Raw genomic sequence first — 23,285 nt, 5'->3', positions numbered from 1 at the left:
ACTTGGTTCTGTATTCCAGACAAGACTGAATGACACTAACTCGCCTAAGAACGTGAGTCGGACGCATACACCACGAGAACCTCTAATACACAACATGGGGATAGCTTAAGCAATCAGTTTCGAAATATCTTATCCCCTGCTAATCTAGTGGTTCCTAAGACTCGACCTAGTTCTGCGTCAGCCACAACCGAGTCAGCAAACCTGAAACGTCGCTACACGTTGAAACAATGTAAAAAGGCAACTTTGTTTAGCTGATCTGCAGGCTAAAAACTACACATTTCTGAGAATGTATTGTTACATCATAACCACCATTTTGTAATCTTTAATGTCAACTACGCTAATAGATAGGCCAATCAGCCCCCATACAAACACAGTGATGTCAGGCGCCAATGAACAAAACCGATCAACAAAAACTTACGCTAATTCAACATAAAGCAATGCGAAATCAACGTAAAACTGAATTTGCCAAGTGCAATAACACTATTTCGATCTTTGCTGACCTGGCGAACAAAGGTTGCTTTTTTGTATGGCAACGTAAAAACGATGTAAAAAAGCAAGTTCCTATAACCGGGGATTGTTTAACGAACAAAGCGTTTGATGCCGAGATAATATTTTGTTCCATTTTCATATAAAAATATCGATAGTATTCAAAGTCTATGTACAAAATACATTTCTATAAAATCAATCTACTCGCATCATTAAAAACTAAAACATTTCATAGAGACGCAGAACGCAGACTTGTATTTATGTTACTCCAATGCCTCTTGACGTAAAAGCAACATAATAACAAAGAAGTTTTTAGCAGACAACCTTTTGAATTTAAAACACTTAAAACAAAACATGATCACTAAGGCATAAAAATGTCAAGTAGAAAAAAGCGATGAATAATAATTTAGTACACAGTAACTTTTAAAAGATTTTTTTACAGAGGCACATTCCGGAGGACCACTTTTGGACTTCCTGGTTTAAGCAAGAACCACAAGAAAAGCTTCTCACCGTGGAAGCTCCGATCCCAGACAGCACATCAGTTATTTTTTACATCGATTCAACGTCTGCAGACGTTGAATCAATGTAAAAATAACATGTGCTGTCTGGGGATAGACATAAGAGTACGCATCGACATAAACTTGACAACAGTGCATTGCAGTTTGACTATAAATACGTGCGGAGTGCTATTTGAAGGCTTGATCGACAGAAATGTTCAAGTTACCAGCAGAAAACTTTCCCAAACTTGCACCGAGACTCCGCATCAGTCTCAGTTTACGCGGTAAGAGATTTCAAGTTGAGAAAACTGTTTTTTTGAATACTGGGCTCAGCGCATACATTATGATTAAAAAGACCGTTGTTTTCAAGTATGTTTAACTTCAGTAAGGAAAATAATACGCTACTCAATTTCACAGCCAGTAGAAGAGAGGAACTTTTGCCAGCTGAGTTAAAACTTGCTTTAATCATATCAATTGAAGTCAAAGCCTTTTAATTAAACGTTTCTTTTTCGTTTTTTAGGTCATTTTTCAATTTGAAAAAACTGCAGAATGTTTTGTCTTTTGCGGCAAGTCATTCTTTGTTTTATTAACTGTCTCTGTAAAACCAGCATTTGGCATTTAATTGTTCAGTGCAACGCACAACAATACGCAGCTTCACAATAATAGACACAATAACGATATGAAGTCATGCGTGAAAGCATCGATTCTATATGCAACCGTATTCAAACCATTGACTGCTCTTGTCTGTTTTCTCTCCTTCAGAATCCATCTTCGGAGTCGGGGGTCTTTTCTGGAAAGAATTCCCTTCCGAGGACATAGCGGATCTATCCGGATTAGAAGAGTTTCGTGGTCTTCGAAGAAGAGAATTATAGGATGAAGGATCAGGAGGAACATCTCGCCGTATGGGGCTAGGAGCAGATGGTAGGACCTCTGGAGGTGGGACATCTTTTCTGATCATGTTTGTTGATGAGGATACTATCGGACTAACCGTTGCCACATCTACACCACGAGATGACAAAGGAGTGGATGTCATCTCTCGGGAAAGCAAATGGCTGTCAGAGGTGAACCGAGATCCTGGTCTTTGGCTGAAAGAGTAACCGCTCGGCGCAGGAGGAGGGGCATCGGATGCGGAGCGACGATTCATAAGTCCGCTCGTTGACTTTGATCTCAAATTTCCGTTTTCCGCATTCATTGCACTCAAACCACGAGAAGGAGTCGCTTTTCCGCTTTCGTTTCCGGAACCGCGAGGGCTCCCCACCAAGCTACTGAGCCTTTGAACCGCCGACGAAGCCGACTGTCCCGACGCAGTGTGGACGACAGGAGACACGCTACTGGTCGGTTTCAAGGGGCCAGCGTGCATGCTTGTAGGTCGGGGATGTTGGTGCTGATGCGATCGCATTATCACATTGGTTTCACTTCTTTCTAATCGACCGGAGGAAAGCTGTAATGACAACATTTACTTTATTCAGTGAAGCTACCAAAGAATGAAATACGTTAGTTTTGGTCATCAGCGATGACAAACATTTTATCTCTTTGCATGTGAAATAAAACCTTTTCGCAAATAACGAAACAGTCCTGACTTTCGATCTAAGTGAATTAACAAAAGTTTTAACACTTTAGAAAAATAGATCAATCTTTATTTCAAAATTAAGTAAGACAGCAGAGTACAAACGTTATTCAAACTACCCTTTAAAGAAGGCATACCTCACTGAACAAAACTAGGTCCAGTGTAAACTACTAAATTTAGTTGTTTTTAAGTTGTTTTTGGCATCTAGTCACAAATTTTCTGTCAGTTAAATCTACTGTAGTACCACACACACTTCAAATCCCCAGAAAAAGATCAGATACAGCGTTGCAGGAACATGTTGTACTGTTGAGCCGATGTATGTGCAGTAGAGTCTCATCAGCACTTAGTTGCCGAACAGAAGTGAGGTTTGAAAAAGAATTCTTTGGATTTTTGAATCAAGTCTTAGTAAGGTATTGAGAGCAAGTTTCACTAAGTTTAAAGATTAGTCCAATTAGTAACTGTTGAATTGGTTCAGTGATTATTTCACAAACAACACAACTACTGAACGATGGTCAGTGTCTATCAACTTCGCTCAACTTAAACTCTGTTAGTCTGATGTTTATAACAACAATAACAAAAAGCCACAAACCGGAAATATCCTTATATCTTTTTTAGTATCTTCTATATTGTGAAGTCATATTGCATATTTTTGAAGTATCTATTCTTGTTTACAATTTACTCTCAGCTTGGTTACGATGTCTACGAGGTATGTTAGAACACGCATCAAAATTTCAAGACCGATCATCTACGTCACAACAACGAATTTCCAGTTTGAAACCTTGTCCGCTTTGTGAGCAGCTGCGTCGCTTTGGGATCGGACCACGTACACAACGGTGTCGCGTTTCAGATTCTGTCGTTCTTGCTCAGTTAGACCTTTGTCGTTTTCCTTCTCTGTTACTTTGATTAGAGCGACGCTGGTCGGGCTCTTTCCTGGGCTCCGAGCAGAATCTTTATCATTGGCTTCATTGCCATCAGTCAGCAAAGAGAGATCAAGTGCAGGGGGGCAACGATATATCGAGGGGGTGACTGGCTTTTTGTCGCAGTGATCGTCTGGCCATTGAGGGGGTGTACGACGGAAAGACGATGTCGCCCACGTGTTTGTGTGAAGCGGTTGCTTCTTTGGGGGACTTTTCGATCGCTTGGCGGGAACCGGTCTCTCGGTAGGAGAATCACCGCGCGATGTTGCACTGAGCTTTAATTACAAAGTGTTTCTGATAAACAACTACTGCGGACAGCATATAGGCAGAATACCAAATAACATCACGATGAACTAACTTCTGAATCACGAATACTAATGTATGAAAGACAAACACAGAACATATGAAGTCAATTCATTCGTGGTCCACTGCAGGTAACACAAGATGCTCTACAAGTATAACTGCGTGAACGATTCAGAGAAACAAGTTGCAGCCCGTCCATAAGACAGCAAGGCAAATGGTCGACGTTGCAAAATATGTATAGCCCAAAAAAAAGTGGGAGACATGCAAAAGTATGGCAAAAATAAAACAAAAGTAAATGCTGAAAAACGTGCTGTTGAAAAGTAAAAAAAAAATAGCACATGACCACATGCACATTATACCGCTATGGATTGAAATAAACTATAAACTATAGGTCGTACGTACAGCATGTAGCCTATTTGAAGTCTTTTGCGATTGTATTTGGTTCTGTTTCTAGTACATTGAATACAACTCCTAGCAAGCAGGCCTGATTGCATCGGTACCGATACAAACGTCGTTGTTATCGGCGCCGATAACAACCGACACAAGTTATGCTTATTACCTCTTCTTTCTTTTTACCAGCTTCACCAAGGAATTGATGGTGAGGAATCTTCTCTTTGTTCAACGAAACGTCGGCGCTATCGGTTTGCGACAAATCAGAAGAGGGCCGATCAATGCTATTGTTATCTGCAACTACAAAGGAAAGAATTACGACAACAATGACGATGTTGGTAAACACTCATCACCCCGTTAACATACAATTGTAGTACGAGTACACCAATACAAGTGAGTTGTTTACACTTTACGCTGTAATATTTTACCAAGGTTGTGAAACAAGCAATGGCTAAACCGCTTGTCCAGTAAACTGCAATTTCAACAAGCCTTTGATACCAAGAAATGCGGCCCCTTCTTTAACATAAATACTAAAGAAGCACTTAAATTAAGAAAATTACTGCTAGTCATACAGCGCCCTTAACGAACAGAATTTTTTGATATCTGCTGGAAGACTCACCTTGAGCGGCTGTTATGTCACCAACTGACGCCCCGAAAGTTTTTCGTAACCGGGAAAACGAGTCATCGCGATCTCTTGAAGCAACTCCTAAGATGTTGCAGACTTTTATAAATGTCAATTCAAGGCAAAATTATTGCCTGTTGTTTTGTCATGACATAGCAGTTTAAAGCATAATTGAAGCAGCAAGATTATGATTTGAAAACAGGAACTACGATTTGGACGTAATCATTCACAGAAAACCATGTCGTCAGCAGAAGAGCGTTTAAATTTAAGTGTACGGTAGACAAAAACAAACAGTCCTTTTTTTCATTGATTCAGCGTTTTCAGATGTTGAGTCAACATGAAAAAGAACTGATTAGCTGGTTGGTGTGAAAAAATACACTACCTTTTGACGGGGAAGAGTGCGGGTGATTTACAGAGAGCTGATTTATTGCGGTGGTCGAATAAGCCATACCCCCCAACTTTGACCGCCGCTTCTGCTCCTTATCAACTGGAGAACAATACGTTATTTCAACCGTTGCTAACATTTTCTTGATGTTCTAACGTTTTTTCACAAGCCTAAATAGTCACATACTTTGTTTAAATAAGCAGTAAAAATTAAAACGTTATTTCTGATAGCAAAGTTAGATATTAAAAAAAAAAACTTATTCTTCTTAGTTCATTTCAGACTATTAATGTAGTTCATTATTGAATTTAAATGGAGACGCCAAACTCCTAAAAGTTTCAGCGTGTTTTGGCAAGTCGAAACGCCAACAAGTAACCTCAGAAAACTAATTAGTTTTTGGTGAAATCACCAATATTGATTTCAAAGAGACAATGGTAATAGTCAATCAATAAGAATGATGCAATGCAACCTGGAAAGACATAGAGAAATGTCAAGCTAAACCCCAGTTAACAAAAACAGTCCTTTTTATATTGATTTAACGTTTGCAGGTATTAACACAATGTAAAAAAGACAGCTTTTGCTAGCTGGAATAGCTTGAAGCATGCAACTTAAAGAAAAAGAAAATTCATTTTTGTTGCAAACGTTCTCAAGCAATGGCATGCACGTGCTGAAAGACAAATTGTCAACAGAAAGATAAATCGTATTCGCAGTGGACCATTTCAAATTTGATAACTTAGTCCACTTATCTCCACAGCCAGCAAATCAATCGCGTCTGCTGACGTTGAATCAATGTAAACAGTGATTGATTTACTGGGTGCGTGATAGCCCAAACGCAGGCTTCTTCATACTTCTCTAAGGAATTGCATTCACCTTCAAAAGAAAATTTTGCAACGTCGCAATTTCTTTATAGTTTGCCCACAGACGAGAGTTTGCCTTTTAAAAGGAGGTGGCTTCAAGCTGTGGTCAAACAAGCCATATACTCTAACAATAAACCAACGTCTTCAAACGTGGAATCGATGAAAAGAAAACTGATTTGCTGGCTGGGTTGCACAATGCACATATCAACATTTCTCTCGTGGAAAAAGAGATTTTCAACCCTGGTACACCAGGATTGTGTGCTTGGTATTGAAGTGACGATTATTGCAGACGTGCCACCAAGCGAGTTGCAAACCGATCTCTACATGCAGCAAAAAGTATCGCTCAGGTTCAAATGTTAGGTTAAGATTTTAAAGGTTTATTGCAAGTGTAACCAAAAGTGTGCAGCATCATACAAGATTTTCTTTGTGTCACCTTTCGACGCTTTCGAGGTTGTGGTAGGATGAAACGCATGCGGCTGTCAAGAGTGAACAGGTGTTTGGCTGCATGCGTTTTTTGTGCTCGATTTAAGGAGTAGTCTGGTTTCAATAACGAATCCAGCAACTCCTGGCCAGCAAACTCTAATCAGTTTTACGTTGATTCAACGTAAAAATACCGATTTGTTGACCAAGAATGGGGAATTGAGTGCTAACAGTACACCAGACAAGCTCAGCAAGAAAGTTAGAGGTGGTGCTTGCACATCTTACATCTGTATTGTCCTTTCTTTGGTGTGTGATAGATACGTCGGAGTTGGTTAAACAAACTCAAGTTACGATGAACTCTTCCACTTTTCGACGACGCTACATCGATGCATGAAGTGGTTAATGTCACATTACTTTACGTTTTATTAACGTCTGCTAGGGTTGAAAAAACGTCTGTTACATCATTTGTAAAGCTGTGGCAACTGAGACAACAAAACACCTTTGGCAATTCGGCAACGACATTAAACAACAATATTAGCCGGGGCACTCCTAATATATCGTGTAATTTGACGTATTTTAGAGACGATATGACGTTTTTGAGAGACGATATGACGCAAACGTGACAATACGTTGATTCAAAATGAAAATTTTTCCGATCCAGTTCACAAGCCAAAGCCTCAGACCTTTCAGCTATCAAGTGGCATCCGGCCACAAACAATTGAATTTAAGTAGTTGAATCGATCAATGAACGGAACGATCAATGAACGGAACCCAGCGGTGATAAGAAGGTGGGACAGAGCTGGTTCTTGTCATTTTTTTCTTCTCAAATTAAAAGCACGGATAAAACGCAACATCTTTATCGATCTTCAAGAAAAGAAAAAACGCAAAGACTAGACAAAGAGTTGCATTTCTTACAAACAACTCAAGCTGCTCTCAGTCCATTTCCCAGCCAGCAAAAGTTGTACTTGTTATATCGTATAAACGTCGCTAAGCGTTAAAACGATGTAAAAACGGCGACTTTTGCTAACTGAGACTCCACTCCAGAGAGGAAATCAGTTGTTTTTCACATTGATCGAACGTCTGCAGACGTTGAATTAATGTAAAAAAGGACTGATTTGCTGTCTGGGGTACACCAGTCTACTGAATAAATTGGCTAGTAAATTTCGGAACCAAAGACAAGCAATCTGACAATAGACATGGACAATTTAAATTTCGGAACAAGTGAACATGACGCAATCCGCATGCCGCGTGACGCACTTGCATGACATCTACGACTCCATTTCAATATTCATTTTTTTCCAAGTCTTAAGAAGGTGGCAAATCATAACAACAATAACAGTGAGCCATTCAACGGGATCCACTGATAGCAACAAATTAGACAACAAAGTTGAGAATGCGACATAAGAATACGTACAATACATACAACTCGACTGCATGCATCTATATTGAAGTGTAAGAAGTCTACGCGCTGGATTACGCAACTCTATTGATTCAAGTTCTACGCATTAACTAAATTATAAAAGCTTTGTCAATTATTAGGTTGGCAGCCAAGTCATTGGATCTACGACAGAAGGTATTGACGTCAAGTCGTAGGAAGAAATTGTTTTATTCCAACACTTTCTTAGCTAAAAGAATGCGGCAAGATCCTGGCAAAAAAATGCCAAGAATTTCGATTGGCGAATTTCGAAAAATGCTAATACTGTAGTCGTAAGTGCAACTGAAAGGTAAGAACTGCTATGCTGTCAAAACTCAATCATGTGCTGATGGTTGATGGATAAGGAAAATGGCACACAAGACACATCCTACAACCTGTTACCTCAGCATAGGACACTGTACGTTTCTATTGTTATCAGTTTGCAAACCAGAAGCTGAAGGTGTTGCAATGAGTTAATTTTTTCTAGTTTCATTAAAGCCATACCTGAGTTCTTTCGCGGCACTTCGGCGAGGTCGGGGTTACTTGATCCAACAGATCCGGAGTTTTGCCTGGAGACTGTTGGCGGGGGAGCCTCGTCGGCAATGGAGTTTGATCTTTTCACAGATGGGTTTGTTTGGTCGCTCATTGTGCTGATGTTGGAAGAGGAGCCATGAGGAGGCAACCCATCTTTCCTCCTGCGATTATCAGAACCTTTGCTGCCAAGATTTTGGAATGTCTTCCGAAGAGTTGCTCCGAATCCTGAGCACGAAGAAGCAAGTTCATTGAATCGTTTCCTTTTTCAACCGTTTATTTTCGTAAAAATGGATGAAAAATGATTTCAACACTAGCTCTTCATCCAGTTAGGCCATCTTTAACATTAATCGCACAAACCTCTCCGTTTCTGAGGAGAATGTCCTGGAGTTCGATAGATGTCCATAATCTTCTCCTCAAGTTTCTCTTTCTGTCTCCGGATCTCTTGCATCCTCTCGCTGAGAAAAAAATATATGAAAAAGTCTACTTTAACTCTAAACCTACTGGAGAACAGAAAAGGGACACAACCTAGATGAGTGCACCAAGATGGGATAATGAATAATTTAGTTCTATACATATTTGTGTACATCGTACGATATTTTTACGTATCTTTACGTACGTGTATTGTTTTTGTTCAGAGTAAATCTGGTCTTTACTTTCCAGTGTTTGCGAGAGCAGCTCTTCGTTTTGGGACATGAGGCGACTTATTTGCTCCAAAAGATGACGATTTTCCTCTTCCAGATTCGCTTTCAGCTGCATCAGGACCTCACATCGATTGTTTAGCTTCGAAGCGGCAATATCCAGCTGCTGGTTATGATCCTGGAAGACACGGAGGAGATTAACACTCTGCATCAACGTGGTACATCGCGTCTTTCTCCTTAAGACAATATTTCTATTAATCAAGCCTTGTTGGTGATTAAGCAAAAAGAAAGAGTGAACAGAAGCATACCCGAATGTCAGACGTTTCTGCTTCCAGCTTCGCAAAGTTCAATTTCATCTGGTTATGACTGGATTTGAGCGACAGATGTTCCGATTGCAAGTCTTCGTATTCATTGTTCAAGTTCTTGTACGATCGGTTCAATCTGTCAATCGCATGGCAACTTTAATGCAAAAAATCAACCTAGAAAAGGCTTCTCCAGATTACGTTAGTATCAATATGCACAACAAAAATGCTGGAAAATACATGCAGGGGTATGCAGGGGAGACATTAAGCCATGCCCCCTTCCATCCAAAACTTTTTTGTGCAGACAATAAAATATTGAAGTTTTATACTTTGTCAAAAAATATCAAATTGAATCGAATACTTGTTACAAAATCCTGCGTGAGCCAGGGCGTCACATTTAGAGCGACGTCATACCTTTGACGTCATAACTGAAGTTATTCTTTAGGACAACGTTTACTCACCGGTCATGGGCGTCTTTAAGTACTTCTAGATTCCCTGAAGCCATGGAGGTTTCACTCTGACGCTGCTTGCTTACCTCGCTGTTCTTCTTGTGCAAATCATTGAACTTGTTCTCTAAATCTTTTTGCTGAAACGAAATTGACCAAACGTTTGAAGAAAATTTATTTGCAGTGTAAAAAAAGGTTGAACTGACCGCACTTGCGGGGTTGGTTGAGTTTCTGTGCCATAAGACATTGTCACGTTTGTCGTTTGTGTGCAGGAAAACATTTCCTCACCATAATACGATCAGCGACAATTTCAAGATGAAAAGCATGTCAACTTTGGCTTTTAAGGCGGAGGTAAAAAAATTGCCTTGATATAGCCCGCTGCTCGAATCACTTTAAGGTTCTAAATCAAATATAGCTTAGTAGCTATTACTCTCTAAACCCTTGACAGCCTGTTTCACCCTAAAAGGAGGATCATCAGAAGATCCTTAACGTGTTTTTATTAGATTGATAATGATACTCAATGTAACAAGTGTGTGAGATTATTCATTTCTTCCAGATAGATCTTCGAATGGGCACGTTTACGTGAACAGGGGTGCGTACAAACTAGTCGGCAGGATCGGATAATCACGTCACTTATCTCATCAGTAATAAAAAATCGATCAACTTTTTACGCGCAATAACGTAGCCGTCCATCGAGACGTCATTCCTTATCTCATTAGTGCAGCTTTTGTGAAAGTGATTGATTTAATGACGCAATGTATCGATGGTGAACTGAACGCTGACATAACAATGACCGAATTGATTTCAATTTTCAGAGCAGCTCGCAGTGTCTGTAAGCAATAAGCATACATCCAATGACGCACTGAATGTAACACGACGTGAAATTCCCCATAGCAGACTAAAATCGATAAAAAATCTACAATCGATAAGATTTTCAAAACAAGAAAAAAACTCACATCTTGCTTCACTTGTCGGTAGCTTTGTTTTAACTTCTGATGATCTTGCATGAGACTTTCGAGTTCAACGGTTTGTCGTTCGTACAAGGCCGACATGTCGTCGTGGTCCTTCTCCAACTGTTCTCTCTCCTTGTTGATGGCGTTCAGCCTCGATTCTAGTCTGGATCTATCGGCTTCCACGTTCGACTGGTTGCTATTCGACTGAGCATTTTGTGACAACAAGGAACTGCACTGGGACTGCAAGGTAGACTTTTCAACCTGCGTGTGACGAAAACGCCTTTTTATAATACGTTTGTTATGATGTTGATACGGGAACAACTATTATTTATTAACCAGTTTCACCTTTGAAGTTAAGTCATTTGCCAGTTAAGCTTAGCCATTTTTAAATTTCCAGCCAGACCGATTTACTGCAGAAAGATTAAACCTAATACGTTACTCCACATCAGGCATGCACAACTCAAAACAGTACACGGGCCGTTTTAGGAAAAAATATTTTTCGCGGGCTGCGTGCTAACGTTGTTGTAACTAGCGTGTAGCCTATTTTATATAATGTGACCGATTAACCGTCGAATAAGAGATATCGTTGAGAAGATGGTTACTGTCAAGAGACGGTTGCCTCTCGCACTACAGTATCTAGTTGTGTTTAACGCTTAATTATCGGCGGTAAAGCATCGGATTCGTTGATTATGTAACTGTAACCGTGGAGAAAAGTTTATTACTGTTTTGTTCTATTTATCTCTCATAAGAGCTTGTAACTATGTTTCGACGGTTTTACAACAAAAGTAACCCCTCGACGGTGACAAACAATAACAAATCCAACAAAGTATAAATTCCTAACATTAACAAGAAATCTACAACCAACTGCAACCACATTTCGGCAAACAAGACACAGTATTTTCGAGTTTGTTACTGTAAATAAGTATTTACTTGTCCATTCTGGGTTAAAGATTCTGCCCTCATTTTCAATCTTCCTTCTCTTGTTTTCAGTCATATAACGCGATTACGGGGTACTGTATATTTCACAAAATGCTGACAACTCAACCAACAGTAAAATTCAGATGTCGGCTACACGACTGACACCTACGGTACCAGACACTACGTTTTGAAAATATTCATCCGCGCACTTTGTGTAGAAACAAGCAACAAAGGTTGGATTGTTGTTGTAAAATTTTTCAGCAAAAATGAGCGAAATCACGGAATATCTCGTGGGCCGCATGAAAAGGTTTCGCGGGCTGTATGCGGCCCGCGGGCCGTATGTTGTGCATGCCTGCTCCACATGCTTATGTAATATGAAGTTACTGTGTTTTGAAGGCAGTTATACTTTGGTAGCAATGAAGACCACTCTGTGCTTTCGGTGTGCATCTATGATCTAAATTTCAAAGAGACAATGCTTTACTAGAAAGGGTTACTCTAAAGAGCTTTTGTCTGGTGTCGAACCATCATCCATCAGGTCATGGGGTGGATATCACAATGCAAAAGTGTAACCCCAGACACTAAATCAGTTATTTTGTTTGAAAACGTTGAATCAATGTAAAAAAGACTGATTTGCTGTCTAGGGCATGGCTGCTTAGAAATGACGAAATGGGAATGGAACCTGACTTTGCTTCATCACAACATAAATTGGCAGATCTGCAGCACGATTAGCCTACAGATGTACAAATTGGCAAATGTACAAGTGGTCATATATGACTTTTCGTCGAGTAATGCAATACCAAGGTCACCTTTGAAATGTATACGATCAAAAGTGAACGTCGTAACGACGTAAGCAATAACCTGAAGTTTGGCGCATTGTTTTTGCGCGGATTCGTTTGTTTCTTGTATTTTCTCGTTTTGTCGCTGAAGGTTGGTGACCTGGGACTGGAGAGACTTGACATGAGCCTGCAGGTCGTGGGATGAACCCTTCAGTGCAGCGTTGTCGGCCAGGAGCGTGGCGTTCTGAAACAAGAACGAGTTAAAACTAAACGCCTTCTCGTTGCAAACGTGATAAGACAAGCCGTTTTGTCAAACCCGGTCACAATATTTGAGCATTGCATATTATAAGTTCCATCTCAGCGGCTTGGAGATATGACGTTGATTTAACGCCACCATTGGTTGTCTTGTTTGGAAGAAACCAGACAGGATGCGTGGTATAGTAGTTCGGTACAAACCTATCATCTCCTACCTCGGAAGGTTGATCAGGATTTACCATTCGAACAAGGGTAACTACATGATGCAAATCAAATCAGTTATGAGAACACTTTCAACATGGTACTGCTATTTTGCATTCATCAAATGCTGGCATTTGCACAACAATCTAACCTCTTAGTGTTATTTATTAAGTAAGAATCGATTTCGCTATAGTAATAGCATCTTCAGCTAGCACATGTAAAGAAGAAAATTTGAAAATACGTAAAACGAACAAATAAAGCAAACTCCGATATTATCAACATGTATAAAATTATATTTTAAATAGATGGTTACATAAAATTAAAATCAAAACCTGCAAGCCTAAATCTTGAACTGGTGTTCTGCCACGATTTTCAACACTATACTGGTACAAAATTCAAAACATAATTTGAATTTTACCTTTCTTTCCACACTTATGAGGTGATCTTTCATCTTGATGATTTCCTGCGTGGTGGTATCTCTCTTCCCGGAAGGATCGTTGCTATCCAGGACCTCTTCCTGATGACGCTGTGCCAACGCGTCATAATCCCGTCGAAGATTCTGGAATGTCATGAGTCAAGTGTCATGGCGGTAGCTCTCATGAGGAAAAGGAAGCGCTTGATTGCGAAAACAAACTACTACGTCATAATAGTGGGAGACTATTTAATTAGAAGCAGTTGCAAATGCAAAGCGTTGTGTTTTATCAGTTTTTGTCTCTTAAACAAAACCAGCTGGCAAAACTGTCCTTTTAACATAGATTCGTCGTCTGCTGACGGTTGAATCAATGTAAAATGAACGAGTTTGGTAGCTGGGAACAGTTCTACTAAGAGCTAGCAAGCGAACCTTGATGTCTGCTCGTAATTTGTTGTTTAGATTCGCTGACTCTTGCAGCCTCGATTCTAATGAAGTTATTTTATCTTCTTTGGCGCTTAGCGACTTTTGCAAAGTTGTTTCCAATCTGCTCTCCAATGCTTTAAATCGCCTGTCAAAAATAAATGAAGTTCAGGAGCATGACACATCCAAGCTACCAAACTTCGTCAGCTCGGAGCGATTTTGGTGCGAGTTTTCAAATAACTCTGATAGCAAAATCTGTCATTTTTGCATTTACAGACGTAAGAGTCAATGCAAAAATGACGGATTTTGCTATCTAGAAAAGGCAATTCATATTTTTTACAACTTATTTGACATCGTGCTACAATATCACAACGTTGAAACAACATAAAAATTTGGCAAGTTTTACTTGTCACTTTCCCCGTCTTGAGCGTATTTCAACAATTCGTCTTTATTGATACCAATGTCCTCTAACTCTGTGTGAAGCCTGTCGAGCTCGGACTGACGTTGCTGTGACGTCAGTTTCTCGTCGACCAGTTCCTCGCGGAGGGCTGTTAAGGTTCGTCTGCAGACAAATACAATGAGGAACCAGCCAGCAATTCAATCACTTTTTACAGTGATTCAACGTCAGTAGACGTCTGATTCAACGTATATATCACTTATATCACATATAATCACTTTTCACGTTGATTTACAGCCTGGGAAAAAGCGTAAGGAAACTATGAAAACAATAAAACTCCGTAAGGATCTGCATGCAAGAAATATATCTCGCCTGTAAAGTGAAGTTGGTGACAGAAATATTCGAAGCAATATTCTTGACCAAGAAACTTCAATCGAAACAAAATGAAACTAAGGAATTTTACGTCGAACCGAAATGTCGCTGCGTTTCGATTTTTTCGTCGAGCACCATTAACTCTAATGATAACCAATAAACATTTGAAGCACAAGCGCATGATGTTAACGTGCACACTTTGAATTTCGCGATAGTTTTCCTGCGTTTCGAGTCTACAACGAATCAAAAGTGCTTGCGAGACAAGAGAAGTTTCATTTCGATCAGCCCCAGTAGCCAACAAAGTCATCAAGGATGTACTTGTCAATTGCTTGTTGTTTTTGCAACTTCCGGAACTCCTCTTCAGATCCGCTGGAGGAAGATACTGTCTTTTGCATCTCCTCAATCTCAGCATTCAACGATTTGTTCTGTCGTTTCAGCGATGACATTTCATCGTTGGCATCGTCCAGTTGCGTGGATGAGCTCTGGGAACAGAAAGTTTGAGCATTGAAATCAGCAAATATGTTACAAATGTTGAACACAAGTTAAAGAATGGATTTGAGAAAGCAAAATTCCGTGCAAAGTTTGATGGTTTTTGCAATCTCAACTATTTTTTATTAAAGACTTCAGATTTGAACTTGGTGCTTTTAAGGTAGGAAACTCTTGGCTTTGATGTTGTTATGGCCACCGGATAAAAGACAATGTGACAAGGAAATAAAAACTGATTTTCGCAAAGTGTTCACGTTTGTATTAACTTTTTCCGAAAGAAAACAATAGAAATAGTTGAAAATAAACAAAAGAAATTTTTCTGCACTTTATGATATGATACAAAGGAATTTATTTTCAAACGAGTCAGTTTAATCATAAACAGCTAAAAACGATTTCGATCAGCTAGATCATCTCCAGTTAAGCTTATTCAAATAGAAATATAAACGCTTTATGATATGATTTTGATTTTTATAAACAAAGTCTTTTTTCAAGTAAAAAAAAAAGTATGAAAAATGGAACTGCACAAAATTTTCACACCCCTTACCTCCAGAGCTCGTTTGAGTCTTTGAACTTCGTTGTTTATTTTCTTGTTGCTCGATTCTAGTCGATTATTCTCAGACGACAAATCTTGGTTTTCCTTTCCGAAGCGTTCCAGCTTCTTGATTTGCAACACCAGTTGGTTCAATTTTGTGTTGCCCTGAAGTTGGAAATTGAACCAAATGAAAGAAACAAAATATAAAATACTTTAAGTGGATCAAGCCTGACGAGCCGAGCAGATTGCATTCCAAACCGTAAAACTACGGCCATCCGAGCCAGCAAAAGTTGATCTTTTTTTACATCGTTTTAACGTCGTCAAACAAAAAAGAGCACCTTTTTTTGGCTGGAATAAGGCCATGATGAAAAAAAACATTTTTGAAAGTTTTTTTTTCACATACTACGCTCACACTTCGTCGGGGAAATTCAGTTATGGTAGAAGAGCAAAAAAGCCAATAATCCTGTCAACCCTCAAGCACGTCGGAAATCGTCAAGACCAAGCCACAGATTCTTGGTGGGAGTCGAACTGACTACCTACCGACTGTTGAAGTGAGCTCTCGCACCCATCAAAAACACGTTTATATCAGATAAATTTTGAAAATACAACTGTTGTGAAACGAAGGAAAGAATTAGTCTATCGAACATTATCAAGAAGAAAATTACTGCGGTTAGGTGATTGCAAAGGTGCATAAAGAATCACATCTCATTTTGTGCATTGATTGTGCTTGATACCTCGGTAAGAGGGAAAAAAATAACGACATTTGACGTAGTTTCAACTACTAGTTTCGTTAAATTGAAATACCATTTGATCAAATGTTGCTGCTGAGACAATGAAAAAAATTGTTTATCTGCTCATTTGACACAAGATAAGTTTCAAAGAGAACAAAGCGAAATTGGCGTTCATAAGCGCAACAACAATGACGCGTAAAAGGTCGTGACCTGTTCGTTTTCTCGTTCCAGTTCACCGATTTCGTCTTCTCTTTTATTCAAGCGCTGTTTACTCGTCTCCAACTGTGATCGGACTCTTTCCAATTCACTTTCAAGTTCAACTTGGATGACCTGCAGCGAACATTCGAAAGAGTATGAAAATATTAGTCTATTAGGTTAGCAATTTCGCACTTCCAACATTACCACAGACAGTAAATCCGCCATTTTTGCATTAACTTAACGTCTGTAGACGTTGAGTCAATGCAAAAATGACAGATTTTGCTGTCTGGGACCTTATGTACAAGATATTCCTTCACCATTGGAGATCACACCTGTATTTCTTATACGTTACAGCGCATTTGTGTATGCGGATACTTATAATTGTGACGTAAATCCATCGCCAAGTAATCTCTACAGTATTGGAGCTGCAGCAAAAAGGTACTCCAGCATACCACAAACATATCGAACTCCTGTAACACTACACGAGTAGTTTCTTTCGTTTTTTTCCCTGTGGCGTAGCTTAGTTTTATTTATTTTGGTTGTTATCTTTCCACGACGGTAAGAATTCAATTGACTGGAAAAAACAGCGGTCGAAAGCTTCGTGGCATGAATTAGTGGTGTGATACTAATGAGCCCAGTAACATGGGCAAAACACGTGTTTATCGCTGTCAATTCTTGTTCCATCCTACTGCTGATAAAAATTAGTAATGAATGCCACCGCACCACGTTTGAAAACGGAAGTTGGTCTTTGCGCATTCGTTTGGCAAAAGTCAGTGGTTGCGGTGCTGTCCATTAAACAAGGTATCGATGGCCAGTCCATGTAAGTTTCTCACGTTAGAAACTTAAAATTATATTTCCATTTGAAGTTTATCGATTTGTGCCACCCTGAAGATGGGACTCTAACCTGGGGTTAGTGAGGAAAAGGCTATCAGCTATTCAGGCGCTTTGTTGTTTTATTTACGCAACGAGACATTAAGATCAAGCCTTCGGGTAGTGATAAAGGACCGGTTATAGTGGCGATTTTATAGATTCAGTGCTTTGTTGGAAACTTTGGTTTTAACTTTTATAATACTGTATGACAAAAAAGCTCATTAGTACCAGTATTGCCAGGTCTTTTTCGGATTCCTAGTGGGGGGTTGCGCAATGGAGCTCTGGCAGCACTACACCGCTGGACAAAGGTACTGTATGTGGAATCACCAAAGTTTTTGTTGTTACATCATTTCAACATCACTGACATTAAAATAACGTAAAACATAACTTTTGTTCACAAAAAATGAACTACTAATCACAGAATTCCCTTTCATACTTCCAGCTTATCTTTTTGCTTCAGGGAAGTCCGCATGGCATCCAGTGATTGCTGGAGCTGGATGCATCGTCGGTCGCACTCCAGTTTATCCTGCTCCAACTCGCTCATTTTGTTGCAATTCTTCTTGAGCGATTCGACCTACGAACAAAGATACTGTCTGGTGATGTTTTTCCAACGTCGCTACGTGTAATTGTAGTAACAAAGAAGGGAAGGCTTCCAATGCATACAAACGGTAATTGCTTAGAAAATGGGTAAAAATGTACTGGCTGAGATCATAAATTTTTAATTAAACAGCATTTTTTCGTTGATGTAGTGCCAGATGCCAGGGGAGCTTCAAAATCATCAAGCGTGTTCTACAACGACAGAGAAGGTGAAAACCTGTGCTAGACAATGAAGTGGTAGAAGTGTTATGGTACTCTTCATAAAAAAAATTAAAAAAATGTATTAAAAAATAAATGACATCAGTGGGAATGACATCGTTTTTATTATGACGTTCGACATTGCAACTCGGATATATTGCACATGAAATAACCTTCGTTGAGAATTGACTGCAGTTTACCTGACGCTTCAGTCTCGTGGCTTCTTGCTCTGTGACGTTCTTGTCTTGTTCCAGCTCTTGCAGCTGCTCGGTAAGCTGCCGCAGTGTTTCCACTTGCTTTTTTAATTGCCTGCAGAACCCACAACCATGCAATGAAGACGACAGTATTTTAAAAGTGAATTATGAAACAAATTTTCTAAATCAGATACTATCAGAAATCAACTTTTCCCTGTTTTTCTGAGAGAAAATGCTTCTACACGTGCAGTACTCCAGCGCTATCATAAAAATGATGCAATTTGTGAAGTTAAAATACATATACCTGTTTTCTATACTTAGGTCGGATGCTTTCTGCTCCAGTTCTTCACTGTTAGTCAAGGCTAACTGAAGCTGTTTCACCGTTTTCTCCAAAGTAACGTTTTGCTTTTCCAACTTGGCATTTTCCTTTCAAAAATATTTCAATTCACAAAAATTAATGTTTTCTTCTACAGTTTAAAGTGCCCCTGACAGGTTGGACCCAAGTATAGTAACTTTTCTAAGCATTTTCTAGCGCAGAATTATGCTTAGCGAACTTTTTAATCTTAACCTCGAAGCTCGACTGGTAAGGGCGAAATTTATACAAAACGACAGTTCAAAAATTAATGTTTTCTTCTACAGTTTAAACAAGCGTCACAGCAGCAAGGTTTAGATTGTGATGTGGCGATGAGGTCGTCTAAACTCAGTGCAGCTCTGAACCAAAATTCTAATTTTGATCTTTGAAGTTAGTGAGTCTTTAATACTTGCATGATGTGCTGAAAAATTCCATACATCACTACATTTATGCGAAAGCCAGAAACTCATAAAACACTTGCCAGACAGCAAATCAGGCGACTTTTACATTGATTCAATGTCTGTAGACGGTGAATCAATGTAAAAAACGATGAACGATGTCTGGGAACTATAACATTCAGCAACGCATGCGACAACGTAGGACAACAAGTGTAACTAACCGTTTGCAAAGCCTCGGCCTGCTCCATGCTGTGTTTCATGTCAGCCAGTTGTTCACTGAGAGCCTTCCGGTCGTAGTCGCTCTTATGCAGCTTAGATGTGATTTCGTTCACCAGTTCGGACAAGACCTTGTTTTGTTTGAGAAAACAAAAATAAACGATCAACTCAAGACGAACAAAAATGTAACCGAGAGACAGTACAATGCTTATATTGTAACCGAGAGACAGTACAATGCTCATATTTATCTACCTGTTTTAGGCTATTTTATTGTTTTCAGCCATAAACACAGACTGATTTTTTCGACAGGTGAAAACAATGTCCGCCAGCTAATGCTTGTGCTCATGCAAACGGAAAAATCACATCACACGTAAAATGAAAGCCACCGGTGCGGCAAAACATTCTTGTATGACTTTATGTACCCTTTGGTTAGTACGTAACGCATTTTTATTTAATAAACCACGAAAGTCTATAAGTTAGCCTACTTTAAACAAAAATTGTTTGTGTTAACTGAACAGTGAACATACTTGTTTTGTTGTCATAAAATTTAATGCTGTATTAAAAGGGTAAAATTTTTTTTTATCATATGATAATATTTTTATATTTACATTATTTTCTTTCTCAATCGCTTTGACTTTGGCGTCTCCTCCAATCTTAGCACGTTCTCTCAAGGAGTCGATGGTTTTGTTGAGTTGGGCATTCTCATCCTCCATCTCTTGTATCCTCCGCTCCGATGTGGCGCGGGATGTTTCCAATGTGGTCTCCAGTCGCTTCCGTTCGGCTGCGAGTCCGTCGGAGAGCTGCTCGAAGTCCAACACAGATTGCTTTTCCTGAAGAAGTCAGCATCTCGATGATTAAGATTATTCAGTGAATCAATGTGAAAACGCCTGTTTCGGTGACTCGATTGCCCTTTCTGGTATCGTAATGATGTTACCGTTGTTTTTATTTTATATCACCTTATTTTCAATGACACGACCTCTGCCTGTTCAAGTGTTCATAGCAGGCAGAACACTAAAATTAGCGCTTCTCCAAAAGGCCCATGGCAATTATGTTGTAGAAAAGCCATGTCCTTTTGTGTTGGACTTCAGTAGTCGTTGAATTCAAATGATACCAGGACTGCATTTTAGGTGGGCGTGCATGATAGAGAATTTGATTAGTATGTTACTGTACCAACGACTTAAGTTCTTAATGATCCTGTGAAAATCAGGTTTTTTACCCCTTTCGCAAACTCAATTTGAATCGTCAGAAAAAAAAAGAATAGTAAGATATGCAAATTTGACAGTCGAGCGAGCGAAGCAAGGATATGTAGGCAACAAACAACTACTCTATCAACAACAACGCCTGCTTTGCTGTCGTGGCCTCAACACTCAACCAGCAAATTAGTTATTAAATAAAAAGTTGTCAAAGTAGGGTAAAGTCTAACTTTACTTTTCAGTGTAACTTCTAACCAACAAACATGCTTGATTCGCGTTAATACTCTTTGGACAGAACAGACAAATTCAAAGATCACAATCTCAATGGAACTGCTTCGTAAAGATTTGTTTGCCACAAAGATACAACAAAGCTCTGCAGCTTCCCAGGCAGCAAATCAGTCGTTTTTGCATTGATTTAACGCATGTAGACGTTGATTTGCTGTCTGAATATTTATGAGCCAAATTTGTAGACAGCAAAGTGCGGCGTATTGTCCCATTCACTAATCCACAAAAAATCCACAACCATCGTTTGACCAGGTTTTAGACATGATCGTACAGCTTATAGCACAAACGTTTCACAATGTAACATATTTGGTTTTACTGTTTTGTCAGCTATGTTTATTTTGCACGCAGCAAAACCACATATGTTTTAGCACTATGGCAGTTGATAGTCATAGATATCTAAGCGCGATGGTATGCGAAGGAAAATAAGCACAAAGGGTTATGATGACGCTTTTTAAGATGTCAATAAGATGTAAGAATACAATTTTTCGACACAAAGTTGAAAGGTTATCATAACGCACATGTTAGGCGGGAATTCGCGTCAACATTGTGAAGAGATTAACAGATGGAAAGGCTGAGAAAGAAGGTTTCTATTTCATTCTTAAGAATAGAAACTAAAATCCCGTTGAAAACATCTACAAACAACGATGTAAATGCTACGTTTCAAAATCAGAATAAACCATTCCAGATAGCAAATCAACCGTTTTTTTACATTGATTCAACGTTTGCTATGCAAACAACGGTTGATTTACTGTCTGGGACACTCCAGTTTTCCTATAATAGAAATTATTCTAGCGACAAATCGACTCCAAATACGAACCTTACTGATATGCTCCTGCATCTGTTGCAGGCGATTACTCAGTCGCTTGTTTTCCTTTTCAAGTTCCAGCATGTTGGCCTATAATATAAACATGATTCAAACACCAACTCAAGACAACCAAACCCCCAGGTGACAGTGATTTATTACAGTTACTTAGGAAGACTAATGAGGATAACTTCACCATTTGACCAACAGGTTGAGCATACAAAAGTTGCACCACAGTTTAATACTGTAGTTCAGTTGTTTCGTTTTGGAATAACATAAAAAAAATTACCGGAAAGAACTGTATTGCAAATTATTGATAGTAGCAACAACAACAGTGTAGCTGTCACAATTTGCATTTTTAGTCAAGAAAAATCGACGAGGACGCGTTAGCATTCGACATCAAACGATTTCTAACTCACCAACAAAAGCTGCATTAAAGTAAGAAAAGTTTGAACAAACCTCAGTCAGCTCTGAGCTTTTTATTGAATCCTTGTAAGTGTTGACCAAGGCCTGAAGACGTTTATTTTCCTTTTCCAGTCTCAGAGCACGGGTGTACGCCGATTCTTCGGATTCGGCTTGAATCGACGGACGGCCTCCTGCCATATGTGGATTTTTTTTACAATTCTTACAGCTCATCAGAGCTTCCGACACACCGCTTGTAGCAAACATACGTGGAAATGGGTTGTCATCGTTCGAATAAATTATAATACTCAACATTTTTTAGAACAAAATCTATCGGTCACTTGTTCGAATCCAACCAAACGGTTGGTTAAATATACTTCTTCTACTTTCAATTGGGGCAGATATCGCTTTGTTGTAAGAAGGTTAGCAATAGCATTGAAATTATTTGGGCGTTACACCGGTTATGGCGCACTCGTGGACGCTATACTGCAATTATAACGACGTCCACGACTCACCCTAACAGGAATCAAACCCACTCCTATCGCACAGCGGGCAAAGTCAAATGCTTTCCAGCCTTGGCAAGTTGGCAAAGACTCAAAAGAGCTGACTTAGGCATACAATTTTTCTACTGTACCGCAATCACACTTTTCAAGTTTTGAAAAGATGTTATTCAACAGGATACATTAATCTCAGCAGGAATGCAACAATCACGGTACATATGAGATACTATATACAGAACCAAAAACGATGATTTTTTTGGCATTCAACCACAAGCTGAAAATGTTTTTAGTTCATTGTTTTGGTAATCATCGTCAGTGACTTTCGTGGCTGAACCCTTTTCTTCAAAAATTCACGCTTCACATTTTTTTAGACTAGGCCAGTAAGTTCAAGCTAAAATTAACCGGTTCTCTATTGCAATCTACAAACCGTCCATAGTCCCACGGGCCTTTTCGAGCTGGTAGGCAAGGCTACCGGATTCGTTCATGCTTTGTAACTTATCCATCTCCAGGCTCGAATTAGTCTCCATCAGGTCACGGATCTGTAGTCGGTCTCTGTCGCGTTCCTGTGAGAGTGATGGAGTGAGTTCGATTCTGCCTCGTGGAGTACACGTGACAAAAAGGAGTGAATATTAATTAAGAAAGGCACGAGATAAGAGAGCAAGTCTTTTAGGCGCAGACAGTTAGGCGCTGGTCAAATAGGCGCGCACACTGTGGCGTCTGGATATTTAGGTGCGGAGCACTGTGGCGCCCGTTCATTTAGGTGCTACTCCTAGTAAAGTCTGCAGATTGTATTAGCTTGGCAGGTAGGGCAATGCTTTTCACACAAAATGTTATATTGAACAAAAAAATATG

General features: G+C 39.4%; 1 protein-coding gene across 3 annotated transcripts in view; it reads right to left on the bottom strand.

Moving 5' to 3' along the window:
* Window positions 1–306: 306 nt before the first annotated feature.
* The window catches only part of LOC145784211 (girdin-like), a 34,134-nt gene continuing 11,155 nt past the window's right edge, over window positions 307–23,285 (bottom strand). The window contains exons 11-37 of one of the 3 annotated variants that reach the window (XM_082595989.1): window positions 22,861–22,996; window positions 21,991–22,127; window positions 21,547–21,624; window positions 19,860–20,081; window positions 19,257–19,382; window positions 18,590–18,711; window positions 18,292–18,400; window positions 17,733–17,870; window positions 16,439–16,558; window positions 15,510–15,662; window positions 14,798–14,961; window positions 14,117–14,272; window positions 13,720–13,858; window positions 13,297–13,437; window positions 12,505–12,666; window positions 10,732–10,989; window positions 9,791–9,915; window positions 9,336–9,468; window positions 9,006–9,205; window positions 8,747–8,844; window positions 8,360–8,614; window positions 6,727–6,819; window positions 5,165–5,269; window positions 4,780–4,866; window positions 4,330–4,460; window positions 3,329–3,742; window positions 307–2,424 (exon numbers count right to left, since the gene is read on the bottom strand). In XM_082595989.1, the coding sequence (XP_082452115.1) occupies window positions 1,690–2,424; window positions 3,329–3,742; window positions 4,330–4,460; window positions 4,780–4,866; window positions 5,165–5,269; window positions 6,727–6,819; window positions 8,360–8,614; window positions 8,747–8,844; window positions 9,006–9,205; window positions 9,336–9,468; window positions 9,791–9,915; window positions 10,732–10,989; window positions 12,505–12,666; window positions 13,297–13,437; window positions 13,720–13,858; window positions 14,117–14,272; window positions 14,798–14,961; window positions 15,510–15,662; window positions 16,439–16,558; window positions 17,733–17,870; window positions 18,292–18,400; window positions 18,590–18,711; window positions 19,257–19,382; window positions 19,860–20,081; window positions 21,547–21,624; window positions 21,991–22,127; window positions 22,861–22,996 (4,737 nt within the window). In that variant the 3' untranslated portion in view covers window positions 307–1,689. The remainder of the gene's footprint in view (window positions 2,425–3,328; window positions 3,743–4,329; window positions 4,461–4,779; window positions 4,867–5,164; window positions 5,270–6,726; window positions 6,820–8,359; window positions 8,615–8,746; window positions 8,845–9,005; window positions 9,206–9,335; window positions 9,469–9,790; window positions 9,916–10,731; window positions 10,990–12,504; window positions 12,667–13,296; window positions 13,438–13,719; window positions 13,859–14,116; window positions 14,273–14,797; window positions 14,962–15,509; window positions 15,663–16,438; window positions 16,559–17,732; window positions 17,871–18,291; window positions 18,401–18,589; window positions 18,712–19,256; window positions 19,383–19,859; window positions 20,082–21,546; window positions 21,625–21,990; window positions 22,128–22,860; window positions 22,997–23,285) is intronic. The other 2 variants (XM_082595991.1, XM_082595990.1) reach the window with 2 other exon arrangements.

This window comes from Aplidium turbinatum, chromosome 15 (assembly GCF_918807975.1).
Source record: "Aplidium turbinatum chromosome 15, kaAplTurb1.1, whole genome shotgun sequence".
NCBI lineage: Eukaryota > Metazoa > Chordata > Ascidiacea > Aplousobranchia > Polyclinidae > Aplidium > Aplidium turbinatum.
This window is presented reverse-complemented; position numbering and strand designations above follow the sequence as displayed.